Source organism: Dendrobates tinctorius, unplaced genomic scaffold (genome assembly GCF_039654945.1).
Source record: "Dendrobates tinctorius isolate UK_male_01 unplaced genomic scaffold, ASM3965494v1 ptg000014l, whole genome shotgun sequence".
Taxonomy (NCBI): Eukaryota; Metazoa; Chordata; class Amphibia; order Anura; family Dendrobatidae; genus Dendrobates; species Dendrobates tinctorius.
This window is the reverse complement of record NW_027361682.1, coordinates 331671-349222: the sequence shown is the minus strand read 5'-3', so window position 1 is coordinate 349222 and position 17552 is coordinate 331671. Positions and strand designations below refer to the sequence as shown.

Here is a 17552-nt window from a genome sequence, read left to right as displayed (position 1 = left end):
GTAGTGGGAGACTCAATTATTAGGGGAACAGATGGGGCAATCTGTCACAAAGACTGGGATCGTCGGACGGTGTGCTGCCTACCTGGCGCTCGAGTCCGACACCGCTGATCGGGTTGACAGATTACTAGGAGGGGCTGGTGAGCATCCAGCGGTCATGGTGCACATTGGAACCAATGACAAAGTTAGAGGTAGGTGGAAGGTCCTTAAAGATGATTTCAGGGAATTAGGCTGTAAGCTTAAAACAAGGACCTCCAAGGTGGTATTTTCGGAAATACTTCCTGTACCACATGCCACGCCAGAGAGGCAACGGGAGATTAGGGAGGTTAATAAGTGGCTCAGGAATTGGTGTAGCAAGGAGGGGTTTGGGTTCCTGCAGAACTGGGCCGACTTCTCAGTTGGCTACAGGTTCTACGCTAGGGACGGGCTGCACCTCAATGGGGAGGGTGCAGCTATGCTGGGGGGAGAAAATGGCTAGAAGGTTGGAGGAGTATTTAAACTAGGGACGGGGGAGGGTATTCCTTTTATAGGAGGGGAAGACAGTGCAGATAGAGACCTGGGCACAAATAATGAAATTGGGGGTGGGGGTGGCATGGGGGGGTGGGGTTAGAACAGTTAATAATTTAAGAAAGAATAGAGGTACAGAGAGATACATAAAGTGCATGTATACTAATGCCAAAAGCCTTGCCAACAAAATGGAGGAATTGGAGTTAATGTTGTTGGAACATAATTATGACATGGTGAGGATATCTGAGACATGGCTGGACGAGAGCCATGACTGGGCGGTTAATTTACAGGGCTATAGTCTGTTCAGAAATGACCGTACAAATAAACGAGGGGGAAGCGTGTGTGTATATGTAAAATCATTCTTAAAACCCATCCTTCGTGATAATATATATGAATCTAATGAAAATGTAGAGTCCCTGTGGGTGGAGATAAGGGGAGGGGGAAAAAATAATAATTTACTGATAGGGGGTTTGTTATAAGTCTCCAAAAATAATGGAAGCAACAGAGAATATCCTCATAAAGCAAAGATGAAGCTGCGACTCAAGGAGAAGTCATTATTATGGGGGACTTCAACTACCCTGAAATACATTGGGGAACCGAAACCTGCAGTTCCAGCAAAGGTAATTGGTTTTTGACAACTATGAGAGACAATTTTTACCTTTCACAACTGGTTCAGGACCCATCAAGAGGGGGGGCACTGTTAGACCTAATATTAACCAACAGGCCAGACTGCATATCAAATGTAAGGGTTGAGGGTCACTTGGGTAATAGTGATCACAAATTAATAAGTTTTCATGTATCCTTTAATAAGATGTGTAGTAGAGGGGTTACAAGGACACTAAACTTCAGGAAAGCAAATTTCCAACGGATGAGAGATGATCTTGGTGCAATTAACTGGGACAATATCCTGAGACATAAAAATACACAAAGAAAATGGGAGGCGTTTATTAGCATCCTGAATAGGACCTGTGCACAATATATACCGTATGGGAATAAACATGCTAGAAATAGGAAACCACTGTGGATAAATAGAGCTGTAAGGGGCGCAATAAGGGACAAAAAGAAAGCATTTAGAGAATTAAAGCAAGTAGGTAGTGATGAGGCATTAAATAAATACAGAAGATTAAATCAATTCTGTAAAAAGCAAATCAAGACAGCAAAGATTGAGACAGAGAGACTTATTGCCAGAGAAAGTAAAATAATCCCAAAATATTCTTTAACTACATAAAAAGTAAGAAACTAAAAAATGATAGTGTTGGCCCCCTTAAAAATAGTCTGGGTGGATGAGGAAAAAGCCAATATGCTAAATGACTTTTTTTCAACAGTATTTACACAAGAAAATCCCATGACGGATAACATGATCAGGGATAAAAATTCTCCATTAAATGTCACCCGCTTAACCCAGCAGGAAGTACGGCGGCGTCTAAAAATCACTAAAATTGACAAATCCCCGGGCCCGGATGGGATACACCCCCGAGTACTGCAGGAATTAAGCACAGTCATAGATAGACCATTATTTCTAATCTTTAAAGATTCCATAATAACAGGGTCTGTACCACAGGACTGGCGTATAGCAAATGTGGTGCCAATATTCAAAAAGGGGACAAAAACTGAACTTGGAAATTATAGGCCAGTAAGTTTAACCTCAACTGTGGGTAAAATCCTGGAGGGTTTTCTAAGAGATACTATACTGGAGTATCTGAAGAAGAATAACCTCATGACCCAATATCAACATAGGTTTACAAGGGACCGTTCCTGTCAGACTAATCTGATAAGTTTTTATGAAGAGATAAGTTCAGGACTGGACCATGGGAATGCAGTGGACGTGGTGTACTTGGACTTTTCAAAAGCTGTTGATACATAAAATGAGAACAATAGGGATAGGGGAAAATATATGTAGGTGGGTTAAGAGCTGGCTCAGGGATAGGAAACAAGGGTTGTTATTAATGGAGCACACTCGGACGGTCACGGTTAGCAGTGGGGTACCACAGGGGTCAGTTTTGGGCCCGCTTTTTAACATATTTATTAATGACCTTGTAGGGGGCATAGAGAGTAGAATTTCAATATTTGCAGATGACACTAAACTCTGCAGGCTAATCAATACAGAGGAGGACAATTTTATATTGCAGGAGGATTTATGTAAACTAGAAGCTTGGGCTGATAAATGGCAACTGAGCTTTAATGGGGATAAATGTAAGGTCATGCACTTGGGTAGAATGAACAAGATGTATAATTATGTGCTTAATTGTAAAACACTGGGCAAAACTGTCACTGAAAAAGACCTAGGTGTATGGGTGGACGACAAACTCACATTTAGTGGCTAGTGTCAGGCAGCTGCTGCAAAGGCAAATAAAATAATGAGATGCATTGAGGCATAGATGCTCATGAGGAGAACATAATTTTACCTCTATATAAGTCACTAGTGCGACCACACTTAGAATACTGTGTACAGTTCTGGTCTCCGGTGTATAAGAAAGACATAGCTGAACTGGAGCGGGTGCAGAGAAGAGCGGCCAAGGTTATTAGGGAACTAGGGGGTCTGCAATACGAAGACAGGTTATTACACTTGGGGTTATTTAGTTTGGAGAATCGAAGGCTTAGGGGTGATCTTATTACAATGTATAAATATATGCGGGGACAATACAAAGACCTTTCTAATGATCTTTTTACTCTTAGACCTGTGACGGGGACAAGGGGGCATCCTCTATGCCTGGAGGAAAGAAGGTTTAAGCATACTCACAGATGCGGATTCTTTACTGTAAGAGCAGTGAGACTATGGAACTCTCTGCCATATGATGTTGTAATGAGTGATTCCCTACTAAAATTTAAGAAGGGACTGGATGCCTTTCTTGAAAAGTATAATATTACAGGGTATACACACTAGTTTCCTTAATATTGCGTTGATCCAGGGAGCTAGTCTGATTGCCGTATGTGGAGTCCGGAAGGAATTTTCTCCCCAATGTGAAGCTTACTGTTTGCTACATGGGTTTTTTTTTGCCTTCCTCTGGATCAACATGTTAGGGCAAGTTAGGATAGGATATGGGTTGAACTAGATGGACCTAAAGTCTTCCTTCAACCTTAATAACTATGTTACTATGTTAGTAACTGTAGCCACGTGGATCAGATATAAAAAAAATTTTTTTAAGTGGGTGGAGTGTGGCGCTAATGTGTGAGCTGGGTCAAGTTACGAGGACAGTTTGTTATTGGTACTGACCATGGATGCTAAGTCGGCAGTGGGGCAAAGATTGATGGCGTTAGCATTCTTGTTTAAATTACAAGGGACAAGTGATGTAACAAAAGATTTCTTTGTGAGACAGGCAATGAGAGCTTATCGAAGAGAGGTGTTCAGTCGGGATAAAAGGCAACTGGTTTCCTTTTATTTGTTAGATAAGTTGTTTAAGGTCAGTTTGTTTTCAGAATATAAGGTAAGGTTATTCACTCCTGCTTTTATTTTAGCTTTTTAAGAGGCATTTCGGATCAGTGAGCTGGTTAGTCCGTCCAAGTCGGTGGCAGGTGGGTTGTTGTTGAATGATGTTTGTCTGTTAGAGGACTGGGTAAATATGTTTTTATGTCGGATCAAAAACGGATCAAGTGGGGCGTGTTAACTTGGTTATGTTGTATGCAATTCTAGAACAGGTGACTCGTTCTGTCCAGGGAGTAAGACAGTTTTTGAATGATAGGGGTGATTGTCTGGGGACATTTTTGAGGCACGGGAATAGTTCTTCCCTGTCAAAATATCAGTTTATAACATTGTTCAAGGAGTGTTTGGTGCAGGTTGGGGAGAAGCCTGGTGAATATGGGTCGAATTCTTTTAGCATTGGAGCGGCAGCAGAGGCGTCTCGTTGGGGTTTGGGTGAGGAGATGGTTTGTCCCATTGTGTGGTGGGGTTCATCGCGTTTTAGGCTATATATCCATCCGAATTTGATGGCGTAAGAAGGAATGGGGCATTTGCGCTAATGGCACTAACGGTTGTTTTGATTGTTTTGCTGTAGGTTCATGCTTAGTGTGGATATTTGGACATTCATATGTTTTTTGTGATGTGTTGCGGGCGGATGTTTGTCTGGTTGGTCGACAGCTCGGGTGTTAGTCAGATGGATTGGAATTCGTGGCATGACGTTTGGGAAGGTCCTTCCAGAGGTGTCATAGCTGAATCGATCGTCCTCCGGCTATTCTCGTGTTGCATGTTGGCGGAAACGACGTGGGAGTACGTTCATCTCGAGAGTTCATTAGGGATATTAAATTTGACATTTTAAGATTGCGGTCAGAATATCCAGGACTACTTATAGTGTGGCACGTCTCATGTGGAGGTATGCAAGGTCCGTTGTTCAGATCAACAAAACGCAGAAAAAAGTGAATAAGGTGTTGGTGTGTTTTGTGGCAAGAAACGGGGGTATTGTTGTGCAGCACAGGGAGTTGGAAACACCTTTGGGGGAACATATTAGGGTGCATGGGGTTCATCTCAATGCTTTTGGGACATATTTGTGGATGTTAGGACTAAGGAATGGCATTGAACAAGCGATGTGTTGGTGGTGGGACAGGGGGATAGGTTTGGGTTAGAGGCGAGTCAGGTGGTCATGGTCTTTGGTTGGAAGACACTATCACAGTATGGTGGCTTCGGTGATAGGCCAGGGTTAATTGCAGGCGTAGGTCCTGCAAAAAGTTAGTGGTGTTAATTAGGTGTGATTAATACTTCATTCCCTGAGTTGGTGATGTGCGGCCAGGCAAAATAATAGGTCTGGTTCTATCCAATCATTGGGTTAAAGGGGTTCTTGTGTTATTTAACCCCTTAACTGCCAATACGCCTTTTAACGGTGGCAGTTAAGGGTACTTTAATCACAGTGCTGCTTTTTAACGTCGCTGAGGAATAAGGGTATAGCGCCCCCCAGAGTCAGAATTTCTTCGGGGTCTCGGCTACCCCAAGGAACATGATTCTGGTATGTTTTTACCAACCCCGGTGTTGCGATTGCCATTATTAATGGTATAACAGCGACCGCAAAAAAAAAGTCTGATTTTTCCATTTAATTTCTCTCTGCTCTGATGTGATTGCATATCAGAGGAGAGAGAAATAGGGTCCCCCGATTCCACACCCCCAGTGCCGTCATTGTCCCTTCATCCCTCCCGTAAAGTCCCCCTGCCGCCGGCATCTTCCGGGAGAAAATGGGCGTATGCGCAGTGCGCCCGCCGAGATCAGACGGCCAGCACCCGCCAACAATAGGAAATTTTTCCTATTGGTTCATTTTGATCACTGATAGACCCACAAGACATACATAGACACATAGACATACGCGACCACTGATAGTCTCACTCGATCTGGAGCTCCACGCAACATCTCACCCCGTGGGGTCAAAATGATCACAAGAACGGTGAGCAAAAATCCCAAAACCACACGGGGGGACCTAGTGAATGACCGGCATAGAGCTAGGACCACCGTAACAAAGGCTACCATCAGTAACACACTACGCCGCCAGGGACACAGATCCTGCAGTGCCAGACGTGTCCCCTACTTAAGCCAGTACATGTCCGAACCCATCTGAAGTTTGCTAGAGAACATTTGGATTATCCAGAAGAGTATTGGGAGAATGTCATATGGTCTGATGAAACTAAAGTACAACTATTTGGTAGAAACAAAACTCGTCGTGTTTGGAGGAGACAGAATGCTGAGTTGCATCCAAAAAACACCATACCTACTGTGAAGCATGGGGGTGGCAACATCATGCTTTGGGGGTATTTCTCTGCCAAGGGACCAGGACAACTAATCCGTGTACATGAAAGAATGAATGGGGCCATGTATCGTGAGATTTTGAGTTCAAACCTCCTTCCATCAGCAAGAGCATTGAAGATGAAACGTGGATGGGTCTTTCAGCATGATAATGATTCCAAGCACACCACCAGGGCAACAAAAGAGTGGCTTCGTAAGAAGCATATGAAGGTCCTAGAGTGGCCTAGCCAGTCTCCAGATCTCAAATCCCATAAAAAAAACCTTTGGAGGGATTTGAAAGTCCATGTTGCCCAGCGACAGGCCGAAAGCATCACTGCTCTAGAGGAGATCTGCATGGAGGAGTGGGCCAACATACCACCAACAGTGTTTGCAAACCTTGTGAAGACTTACAGAAAAGGTTTGACCTCTGTTATGGCCAACAAAGGATATATAATAAAAAATATTGATGAACTTTTGTTAATGACCAAATACTTATTTTCCACCATAATTTGCAAAATAAATCTTGCCAAATCAGGCAAGGTGATTTTCTGGATTTGTTGTCTCATTTTGACTCTCATAGTTGTGATCTACCTATGATGTTAATTACAGTCATCTCTCATCTTTTTAAGTGGGAGAACTTTCACAATTGGTGGCTGACTAAATACTTTTTTCCCCCACTGTATGTGTGATGCATTGGATCGATGATAACTTGCTAACCACTGGGAGATTCAACCACTGGGCCCATAGAGATTCTCAGAACAGGGCTTTGCAAGCTCGGCCTGTGCTCTCTCCATTTATATAGCTCTGCTGAGCGCTGTGCTCAGTTATTCCCATCAGTTCCATAGACAATGTTCTATTGTCGTAGTCTGTCAATAATTTTATTGTACTACAGTTTGCATGGAAATAATGTAAAGTATATAATATAAATAGTATAATTCCAATGCAATGTTACTAAAATCTATTTTATTTTCAGCAGATGATTGTACCAGGAGCTCAGAGGGACGTCTGATAATCTCAGAATTTTCAGCAGACAATCTTGGTATCATACCCGATACTTGTGAAGAACATGTCATTATACCAGATACATCTCAAGACGTTTTCAGAAAAAATCTGTTATCTGATCCTTTTCATCAGGTCTTTTTCTCTGCTACATCAAAGACAAATATGCAAATCAAAAGTCACAGAAGGGCTGTTGAACATGAAATAGCTCACATAGGGGAGAAGCCATTTTCATGTTCAGAATGTGGGAAATGTTTTAATCGGAAAAAAAATCTTGTTGCACATCTAAAAACTCACACAGGGGAGAAGCCATTTTCATGTTCAGAATGTGGGAAATGTTTTAAAACAAAAGCACATCTTGCTAGACATCACAAAAATCACACAAGGGAGAAGCCATTTTCATGTTCAGAATGTGGGATATGTTTTACACACAAATCAAGTTTTGTGATTCATCAGAGAATTCACACAGGGGAGAAGCCATTTTCTTGTTCAGAATGCGAGAAATGTTTTACACACAAATCAAGTTTTGTGATTCATCAGAGAATTCACACAGGGGAAAAGCCTTTTTTTTGTTCAGAATGTGGGAAATGTTTTACAGAGAAAGCAAGTCTTGTTGCACATCAGAGAATTCACACAGGGGAGAAACCATTTTCTTGTTCAAAATGTGGGAAATCTTTTACATATAAATCAAGTCTTGCTACACATCAAATAGTACACACAGAGCAGACCCCATTTTCATGTTTAGAATGTGGGAAATGTTTTACAGCGAAATCTTGTCTTGTTAGACATCAGATGATACACACAGGGGAGAAGCCGTTTTCATGTTCAGAATGTGGGAAATGTTTTACTCGGAAAACAAATCTTCTTAAACATCTAAAAACTCACTCAGGAAAGTAGCTGTTTACTTTGTTTACAGAGTCAAAGTTTTTTGATTTTGTATCAGCATAACATAACAATAAACAGAAAATTAAAGTCTGTAAGAGGATAAACTGAAAAAAGCGATATATAGACTTCATTACATAAAGAATCAAAACATATGAATAAAGAGGCGTCATCATGGTACAAATATCATGAAACTGATGTAGTGTATAGATAAACAAGACGCTTCAAGCATGGGAAGTAAGGAGACAAAAAACCAAATCATTGGTTATAGTCAACACTTTATAGTGTAGATTATATTACAATCAGGGTGTAAGGATATTGATTGGTGGGAAAGTGTTCCACTATTTGTTGGTCTATGGGAGTGCAAACAAGGTACAAACTATAAGGCACCTTGGGATAGTTTGGTAGAGTGGAAAATAGGGAAAGGTTTCCCAGTGAAACCATTTAGTAGCGGTTGTAACTGTCTCTTCTTGTGTTTGGGCTATCAGCTTTCCCATAGCATGGATTCTAGCCATCTCTACAAACTATTCATCTAAAGAAGGGGGGGGGCAACTGAATTCCAGTTATGTGGTATTAATGTTTTGGCTGCCTAAAGTAGATGCCTTTTAATAATGATTTTCTTATACACCTGTTTGGCATAGAAAACATGTATAACAATGTAGCCACTGGTGTCCTAGGTACTGTTACTCCCATCACCGTTTTAATAACTCTGATTACCCCATCCCAGGAAGCTCCTAGAGGTGGGCAAGACCACCATATATGTGACATTGTCTCCTGACGCACCCCGCAACGCCGACATAGACTAGAGATTTCAGGGAACCATTTATGCAAAGCGGTGGGGAACTTTTATATCTTGTTTCTTGTAATTTAAGGGCTATAACCGATTTGCAGGAGATGAAAAAGCATTGATTCCAGCGTTTCTAAATGTTCTTAGGAGCGCAGTCTCTCAAGCCTTGCAAAATGGGGGAAAGTTTTTCAGATCATGTCTGTCAAAAATTTGTAGATACCGAAGATGTCTTGCGCAGGGTATCGGGGGGGGGGGGGGGGGGGGGGGCGATACACAACATTTTCAAAGGAGATAATGGGCAGACAAATTTTAGATGATTGTCGAGTGAAAAGTAACAGTGTTGAAGTTGCATGTATTCAAGATTATGACATATCCTCTGAGGACAGTCACCTTGGATAGTAAAAAGGAGTAAGAGCGTACCAAACAGAGATACTTGGTATGTAGGTAAGGACATATTTTTGGAGCCGGGTAGGAAGGAATTTGCAGAATCGTCAGGTGGAAATCTAGAGTGAACAGTTATAGGCATCAATGGTCCCCTCTAATCAGCCAAAACATCTCGCACTTGGTGTATATATAGTCTTTAGTGTCTGCCTGATGCTGTATGATACTGAAATATTGTTATGCACCACAAGGGTCCAAGTCTATGGAAAAGAGAATACCGACACTGAGCAAATCTGTGCAATGCGGATCCAAATTATTGACTTAATGCGATTCACCAAATCGAGGATCGTTGCATGGGCTGATGCTAGATTATATCAGCGGTAATTAGGTAAACCAACACACCCAGGGTAGGGTATAATATTATACTGGATTCTTGGACGGTTTGATAGCGAAAAAGAAGAATATAACAACGTTGAATTTTAACCCAAAACGAGGAAGATATATACATCGGGATGGATTTCAGCAGGTATAACAGCCTAAGTAGAACTGTTATCTTACAAACATTGACTCTTCCAAAGAATTCTCTCCGGTTCCAGGAATTAAGATCCAACTTAGACCGGGAGAAAGAAAATTTAAAGTTGAGCGACAATAGCCTCGAGATCTGAGGGAACATCAATGCACAGATGGTTGGTATTGTTACCTGGGGGCCATTTAATGGGAAAGTTGGAATTTAGAGTTCACTAATTGTAGGGGTAGAAAGACATTCAATGAATTAGATTTGTCGATGTTTATCTTAAATTGTCACAGATTCTTGAAACGCATCAATTCAATCAGGGAAGTGACAAATATATGTGGCTTGGTGAAAGGGTCTGAATACTTTTGACCATGTGACATTTCTGTTTTTTTTCAGTCAAGAATGAGGTGCAGAGTGTACATTAATGAGAAAAAATTGAACTTTTTTGAATTTACCAAATGGCTGCAATAAAATAAAAAGTGAAAAATTTAAAGGGGTCTGAATACTTTCCGTACCCACTGTACGACCATGCAAAACAGAATACATCAGGCCGGTCAAGACCAGCCAAATTGAAAGGCACACAGCCGATTGGCATTTGTAAAGGCAATGTGTAGTGATTCCATTGCAACTGACACACATCTAACAAGATCCTATCGAGTCTGATCACTGGTCACCTCCAAGCCAGGGACCCCATAATTTATCAAAATATTTACTTATATCCCTTTTGAAGTATGCCCCTTTTTCCAACGATACGAGGGACTCAACTTGATTAATAAACTGTCGATGGAGTTGCAGAAATCCAGTTTTTAGCAATCAGTTTTCAAGCCATGTATATTAATCGAGCTATGGAAAATTTCCCAGTCTCAACAGTACATAGTTCATCTACATATCCCAGTATGCAGGTGAGAGGAATGCTAGTCACCACGCACCCATAGGCTGACTCTATATGGACCAGATATGCTCCCCAATATGAATGCAGACATGGGCATGACCATAACTTGTGCAATATTCCTGCTTCCTGTTGAGCGCATCTCGGGCATCCAGAATTATTTCTAAGACCCATTTTAAACATCATTTCAGGTGATCTGTATACTCTGTGAATGACATAGATTTGTGAGAGCCATTTGGGCTCACTAAGCGAGAGATTGGGTATTTATTCCAGCACTGAAGCCCACTTATCATCTGTGATAGCACGAATCTACGTCTCCCAATTCTGTCTAAACAACAGAGGAAATTTCTTAAGGAAGACAAAGACAAGGTCGTTATAGACACTGGATATTACCTTCTTCGTGGCTCCCTATGAGCAAATAGTGTCCAATACCACATCACTCTAAGTTTTAAGATCCTTCACTTTACATTGGGCTCTATAGGCGTGTTTGAGTTGAAAGTATTGAAAAAGGCAACTATCAGGTAGATGGAACTCTTTTTGCAGACAGTCAAAGGATTTAAGCCCCTCATTGCCGACCACCTGTATACCCATACTCTTCCAGTTTACGAACTCAGTTTGGCGAATTCTGAGAGTAAGTCATTCCTCCAATTAGGTGTGTACATTGATAAGTGTTTGACCTCTCTTATTTGTTTGATTTTAAGCCAAACCTTGGAAAATAAGTCCAATGTAGGGTATACTGAGAGACCCCCAAACCTGCCTGCCTCTAAACTTTCCACAAGGTGCCCTTGTCCCACAGTATTTTGAATAATATTACAGACCGAACTGCCCATGTCACTTTCTTTGCATCCCTTCATATGTTGGGATTGAGTCGCCAGAAAATATAACCATGCACTGGACAGTGCCAGGCCACCATTGTCTTTTGGTCTCTGCAAAGTTTCTAGTCTTATTCTGGACTGCCCTTTATGCCACATCAAATCACTGAAAAGCGTGTTTATCTTATGGAATCTAGATAGCGGGAGACAAATAGGAGCATTATGTAGAATATCTGAGGCATCAACACCATCTTAAGAAGATTTAACCTGCCAACTACAGAGAGTTGGAGTTTACACCATGCTATTATTTTGCACTTAATTTTGTCTAGAAGAGGCAGTAGATTCTGTTTTTCATAATCTCTAAGAGGGGACGATATTACCAACCCCAAGAATTTGAACTGGGAAACCACCTCTGTTTGGGTATGCTGAATGTCTGAACGGTCTACCGTGCCATAAAAGGAGAATAGTACAGATTTATCCCAATTAATAATCAGACCTGACAACCGCCCAAACTGTTTACGTATATCCATTACACTATTCAGGGATGTACGATAGTCTCTCAGAAATAGTAGATCATCAGCATATAATGCAATCTTCTCTTCTATATTCCCATATTGAAATCCTCTAACTTCAGAAGAATTCCTCTCTACTGCCGCTAAGGGTTCTATTGCAATGGAAAACAATAATGGGGACAGAGGACATCCCTATCTCGTGCCTCTATATAATCTGAAGCTTTGAGACAGTTCCCCGTTTGCTTTGATTTTAACTGTAGGGGAGGAGTATAGCAACTGCACTCATGATATAAACATGGGTCAGCACCCAATTTTCTTCAGCATCTCCCAGAGAAAGCTCCACTCTATGCTATCAAAGGATTTTGCTGCATCCAACGACTGCACCACTATATGCCCAAAGTTATCCGCTGGGAGCTGCATATTCAAAAAGAGGCTGCGCAAATTAATTGCTGTGTATTTGTTGGACATAAAGCCAGTTTGGTCTGGATGTATCACTTTGTACATAATTCCTGACAACCTATTAGCTAATATTTTAGCTAATATTTTGATATCTACCTTCAATAGAGAAGTTGGTCTATATGACTCTGGAAGCCTAGGATCTTTGCCTTTTATTTGGAGGATAATAGTAATAATTGCCTCTCTCATGGATGTGGTAATGAATTTGCAGCAAGAGAGTGTTTGTATAGCTGTAACAAATTTGGGAGTAATACCTTGTTAAAACATTTATACACCTCTGCAGGGAGGCCATCTACTCCTAAAGCTTTACCACCCGGCATAGAAGATAGAGTATTTTCTAGTTCATCCAGTGACCAGGGACCATCCAGAGCCCTCCTCTCATCCTCAGACAATGTGGGCAACATGGCCATTTTTAAGAAATTTGTCCTTCCGGAGGTTTAACCTTTGAAGGGTATAGTGTCTCATAAAATGAAAGCAGAACCTCCAGATTCTCTCCCGTAGACAATGCCCAATCCCCATTTTGAGAGCGAAGCTTATAAATATGAGTTGAATCCCTTTGAGCTGCTGTAACAAGAGATAGTAAGTACCCTACTCTCTCACCTTCCAAAAATTGATTCCCTGAAAGGCTCTTTTCCGCTCAGCTTTTTGCAATAAAGTCAGTGTAGCCAAGGACTGGTGTAATGATTGGGTTACCGAGGAGGAGAGCAAGCCCAAGTTAAGCCACAGAAAACCAGAGAGGTTGGTAACTAAGTGGATTGCAGACCCCTGATCCTATCCACACAACTAGCAGTAGCCGTGGAACGTGCCTACGATGAACCTAGACGCCTCGGCACAGCCGGAGAGCAAACTAAGCCTAAAGCAAGAAAGGGGAAATCTAAACTGCCCCAGAGCAGACCCCAAAGGAATAGATAGCCCCCAAACATATTGTCGGTGAGACAAGATGAAAACACAAACACAGGTAGGAAAATAGACTGAGCAAACGATGGGGCCCACACTGACTAGACAGGACAGGAAAGGAAAGACCCTGTCTGCAATCACGCAAAAAAACCCTGCAAAAAAGTCCAACACGTCTGATGCAAAAAATACTGAAGTTGCATGATTTCGCCCACTATATCAGCACTCTGGTATATTCTGAAAGCAGAGCAAAAAGAGGCCAATCTAATAAGGGACAAAAACAAACCGGCACAAGCAGTAGCATATGGATGGTGACTCAGGACAGTCCCAGCTGGAGCTGGCTGACCCACACAAAACTGAAATAGACAAAACCAGATCAAATGTAAACAGAATAGCAAATGAACACTTAGTTTCCAGCTCAGTCCCTGCATGTTCAGCTAAGACCTCAGGAAGCATGAAGAAAATCACCAGCAGGGATAGAGGGAGTTGGCTGTCTTAAATCCCAGTCTGAAACCCCAGATCTCCAATCGTCATCTTCATTATTAGGTGGCAAGCCTCTGTTATTCAGATCAGCTCCATTACCTCCAGTAACCACCAGAGAGAGCCCAGAAAGAGAACTCGCAACCTCTGTCAATTTGACCTGCTTCACTACCTTCAGTAGTAACCAGAGTTAGGCCAGAAAGCGAATTCACAATAGACTGGGCTGTTTTAAGCCGACTTTGAGCCTCAGGTGTAGGATCATCTATCATGTTCACTTCTGCCTGCCTGAGTTCTTGAAATACTGCCTGATCTGCTTTTTAAGTTTTCATTTTGCTGCTAGTTATTTCTCTAATAAATTAACCCTTTACGACCTTGGACTGAGGAGAGTCCCCCAAACATGAAGTCTCTGCCTTTCTTTTTCTCCTTCCCCACTTGTCTTGGTCTCTTAGAGGTCTTTTCTGCCTGTATCTCCTCCTCCAAAAGAATCTCTTATATAATGGAAATGTTAAATTAGAAATGTCCTTTCAAAGATGTCATCCAATACTTGGACAAACGGGTGTTCTCCATGACAGGGAATGGAACAAAGTGTAGACTTTAACTAAATGTGACCATAAAGCTTTAGATAATCGTATTTCATAGAGCTGCCAACCACACTGAGTCTACTGAAGCATCAGCCAGGAGGAAATCTGCTGCCCTCTGCTTCATAGGAATAGAGGCTGAGATATTTTCACTTGCTGTTTTTTTGCTTAGCTGGCTTTTCATCCAGTCCAACCCTACCATCAGGGATCTGGCTGTGCATGTCAATGAAATGGCTGACTTAAAGGAGTTACCTTGGCCTTTTGCAATTATTGCCCGATTTCCCTTATTAACCCCTTCATGACCTTTGACATACGTTTACATCATATGTTGTGTCCTTGACTTTGATGTAGACTCACGTGATGTGCCCACATCTTTCCTGGCACAACGGCTGATGTAATCAGTCATCATATGCATTTAACAGTCATGGATGGATCGAAGCTCTGCCCACGGCTGTTAACTCACTGGCCATAAGCGCGTCATTCATCCCTCGCATCGGTGTACCTGTCGCATAACTGGTGGGGGGGCAATGGATTGTTATGACAGCTGAAGGTCTGCTGGAGACACCCATGTGTTATGATTGAGTCACCGTAGGAGGCAAAAACAGAAATGCTAGCTAAGTCCTGAAAACCAGAGAAGTTGGCAACTATCAGATTGCAGACCCCTGAACCTATCAACACAACTAGCAGTAGCCGTGGGGGGTTCCTACGATGACCTAGACCCCTCGATCACAGCCGGAGAGATACATAGGCCTAAAGAAGGAAAGGGGAAATCTAACTGCCCCAGAGCAGACCCCAAAGAAATAGGCAGCCCCCCACATATAATGACGGTGAAGCAAGATGAAAACACTTACACAGACAGAAAGACAGGCTGAGTAAAGATGGGGCCCAAAAACTACCTAGATAGGAACGGATAGGAAGGCTGCTGTCTGCAATCTGCCAAAACCCTATCAGAGACAAAAGCCAACAAGCTGATATAAAAATGGCCCTGAAGCAACTAAGCTTCAAAAACTAAATCAGCACTCAGGTACATTCAGAAGACAGAGCTCACGGAACACTGCACACTCCAGCAGGGAGTGGCAGAATCCAAAAAGCAAGAAAAACAAATCTTAGATGCAGAAAGGCAAAACAGAAAACTTAGCTTTAGGAGAGCAGGAATCAGACTGGTGTCCAAGAGTCCACAGAGAAATCACCCGCAGGGCAGAAAGGGCGTAGGCTGCCTTAAATCCAGTCAGTGACTCCACTCAGCCAATCGTCTTCACCAGTCCCAGGTGCCTGACAATCAGGCTCACTACCTTCCCTCACCAGATCAGGGAGTTCACCAGGCCTCAGTGACGGAGGGGAAAATGAACTCACAACACCCGTGCCTGTCATTAAAATCCTCCTGTGAATGTTGACTCCTGGCCAATGTTACTCCTGGTAGACTCCCAGGGGCGGAAAGAGATCCAGCCCCGCAGTCGCTTATGGTTTATTCACACTGCGGGGCAGGAATCTCGGGCATGCGCAGTAGTTTTTAAAAATCTGATAAAAAAAACAAGCTAAAAATCACCCCTTTTAATGGGGCAAAATACACATACATTATTTGGTATCGCTACTTTTGTAAAAGTCCAATCAAAATATAAAATAAATCCGATAGGTAAGCAGCGTAAGAGGAGGAAAAATCAAAACCCTAGAATTACATTTTTTGAAGACAAAGGATTTTTCCAGCACTGGAGATTTTTCCATAAAAAACATCATCTTCATTTAGAAAATCTTCATGGTTAAAAAACAATACATGAGAGGTGAACCCCCAATGACTGACGCATTTTGGACCTGGAACGGTCCTTCCTCTAAGGCAGTGGTCCTCAGCCTTTCTGACCTTGAGAGCCACGTTCAGCTTAGAGGGTCGAGAGCCACATTTAGCACCGGGAGAGGGTCGCAAGCCACATCCGGCTCCCACCCCTTCCAAAGTAGTGTCAAACAAAGCCCCCATTACAGGTATAATGATAACCAAAGCTTTTCCACAGAAATCACTCCAAAGCAGTACACTGAGATCCACGGGTTCCCACAATACCCCCAATCAGTATTTTCCCATCAAGGACTCCCAACACTGTCACATCCAGCTTTGAGCACCTCTAACAGGTAGTACCATCCTCCAGCGTACCATACCTAAAACATCTCTAAACCCCTAGGACCATTATATGTGCATCCTGAACGGCTCTTCTGTGCAGTGCTACTCACAAAATTCACCATTTTGAGATGTGCTCTTCATACCTGTTTGCTAGACCTGGACCTAATGCACCAAGCTGGCAGACAATTGCAAGCCACAATTCATGGGCCCGCGAGCCACATGTGGCTCCCGAGCTACAGGTTAGGGACCCCTGCTCTAAGGCATACTAACAAAATCAACAAATTCCTGTATATATGTCCTGTATATATGTTCTCAACCATTACAAAAGCACGTGCAATTAATCAAGGAGACCTCTTCCAATTAACTATTTAACAACCAATGCTATCTTCATGGATTGTGGTCACAGAAAAAAAACGCATGTCACTGTTATAATACCTCACAAATTGCATATGTGCATGCTAATTTCATGTGCATATTAAACAAATAAAGATATCAATATATATCAGTCATTGTGAGCTGAGAAAATTGAATAGAAATCTGCATAAACCTTAAATTCTTTTAATTTCCAAACCCTTCTTTTTATAAATACAATATGCCAAAATTTCCTAAATTGATACAGATATCTCTGACAAAAATACAAGAAAGGCATTTTGCAAAAGGTTAGGAAAATAATAACAAAAAACAAAACATACAAGAAAAAAAAACGCATGCTGACACCTAAATGCCACATTGAATATATATGCATACCCATTTTCATATGCATATTAAGTAAGGACAATATAATTAGTCAATCCCTGCAAATAAGCAGCATAAATATTCAACCCCAATAATTTTCTTCTGTTTTTCTATATAAAATGCATAAAAAAACTAAATAAAAAAGCTGCTACTCAATATTGTTGCAGGCATTTATGTCAAAAGAGGGGGGGTGTTGGGGATAATTTAATAAAAATACAAAAGGTCATTTTTATAGTTAAGACCTTCTGGGTAACGCGCATTCATTGCCATTATCCAAAAGGCTTCACGACACTGAAGCGCGCGCTCCCAGTCACCTCCCCTAAT

General features: G+C 41.9%; 1 protein-coding gene across 5 annotated transcripts in view; it reads left to right on the top strand.

Moving 5' to 3' along the window:
• LOC141073862 (uncharacterized) overlaps positions 1 to 8190 on the top strand; it is an 84939-nt gene extending 76749 nt beyond the window's left edge. For 3 of the 5 annotated variants that reach the window (XM_073561384.1, XM_073561369.1, XM_073561400.1), the window contains exon 7: positions 7176 to 8190. In XM_073561384.1, the coding sequence (XP_073417485.1) occupies positions 7176 to 8098 (923 nt within the window). In that variant the 3' untranslated portion in view covers positions 8099 to 8190. The remainder of the gene's footprint in view (positions 1 to 7175) is intronic. The other 2 variants (XM_073561393.1, XM_073561379.1) reach the window with 1 other exon arrangement.
• The last annotated feature ends 9362 nt before the right edge of the window (positions 8191 to 17552 follow it).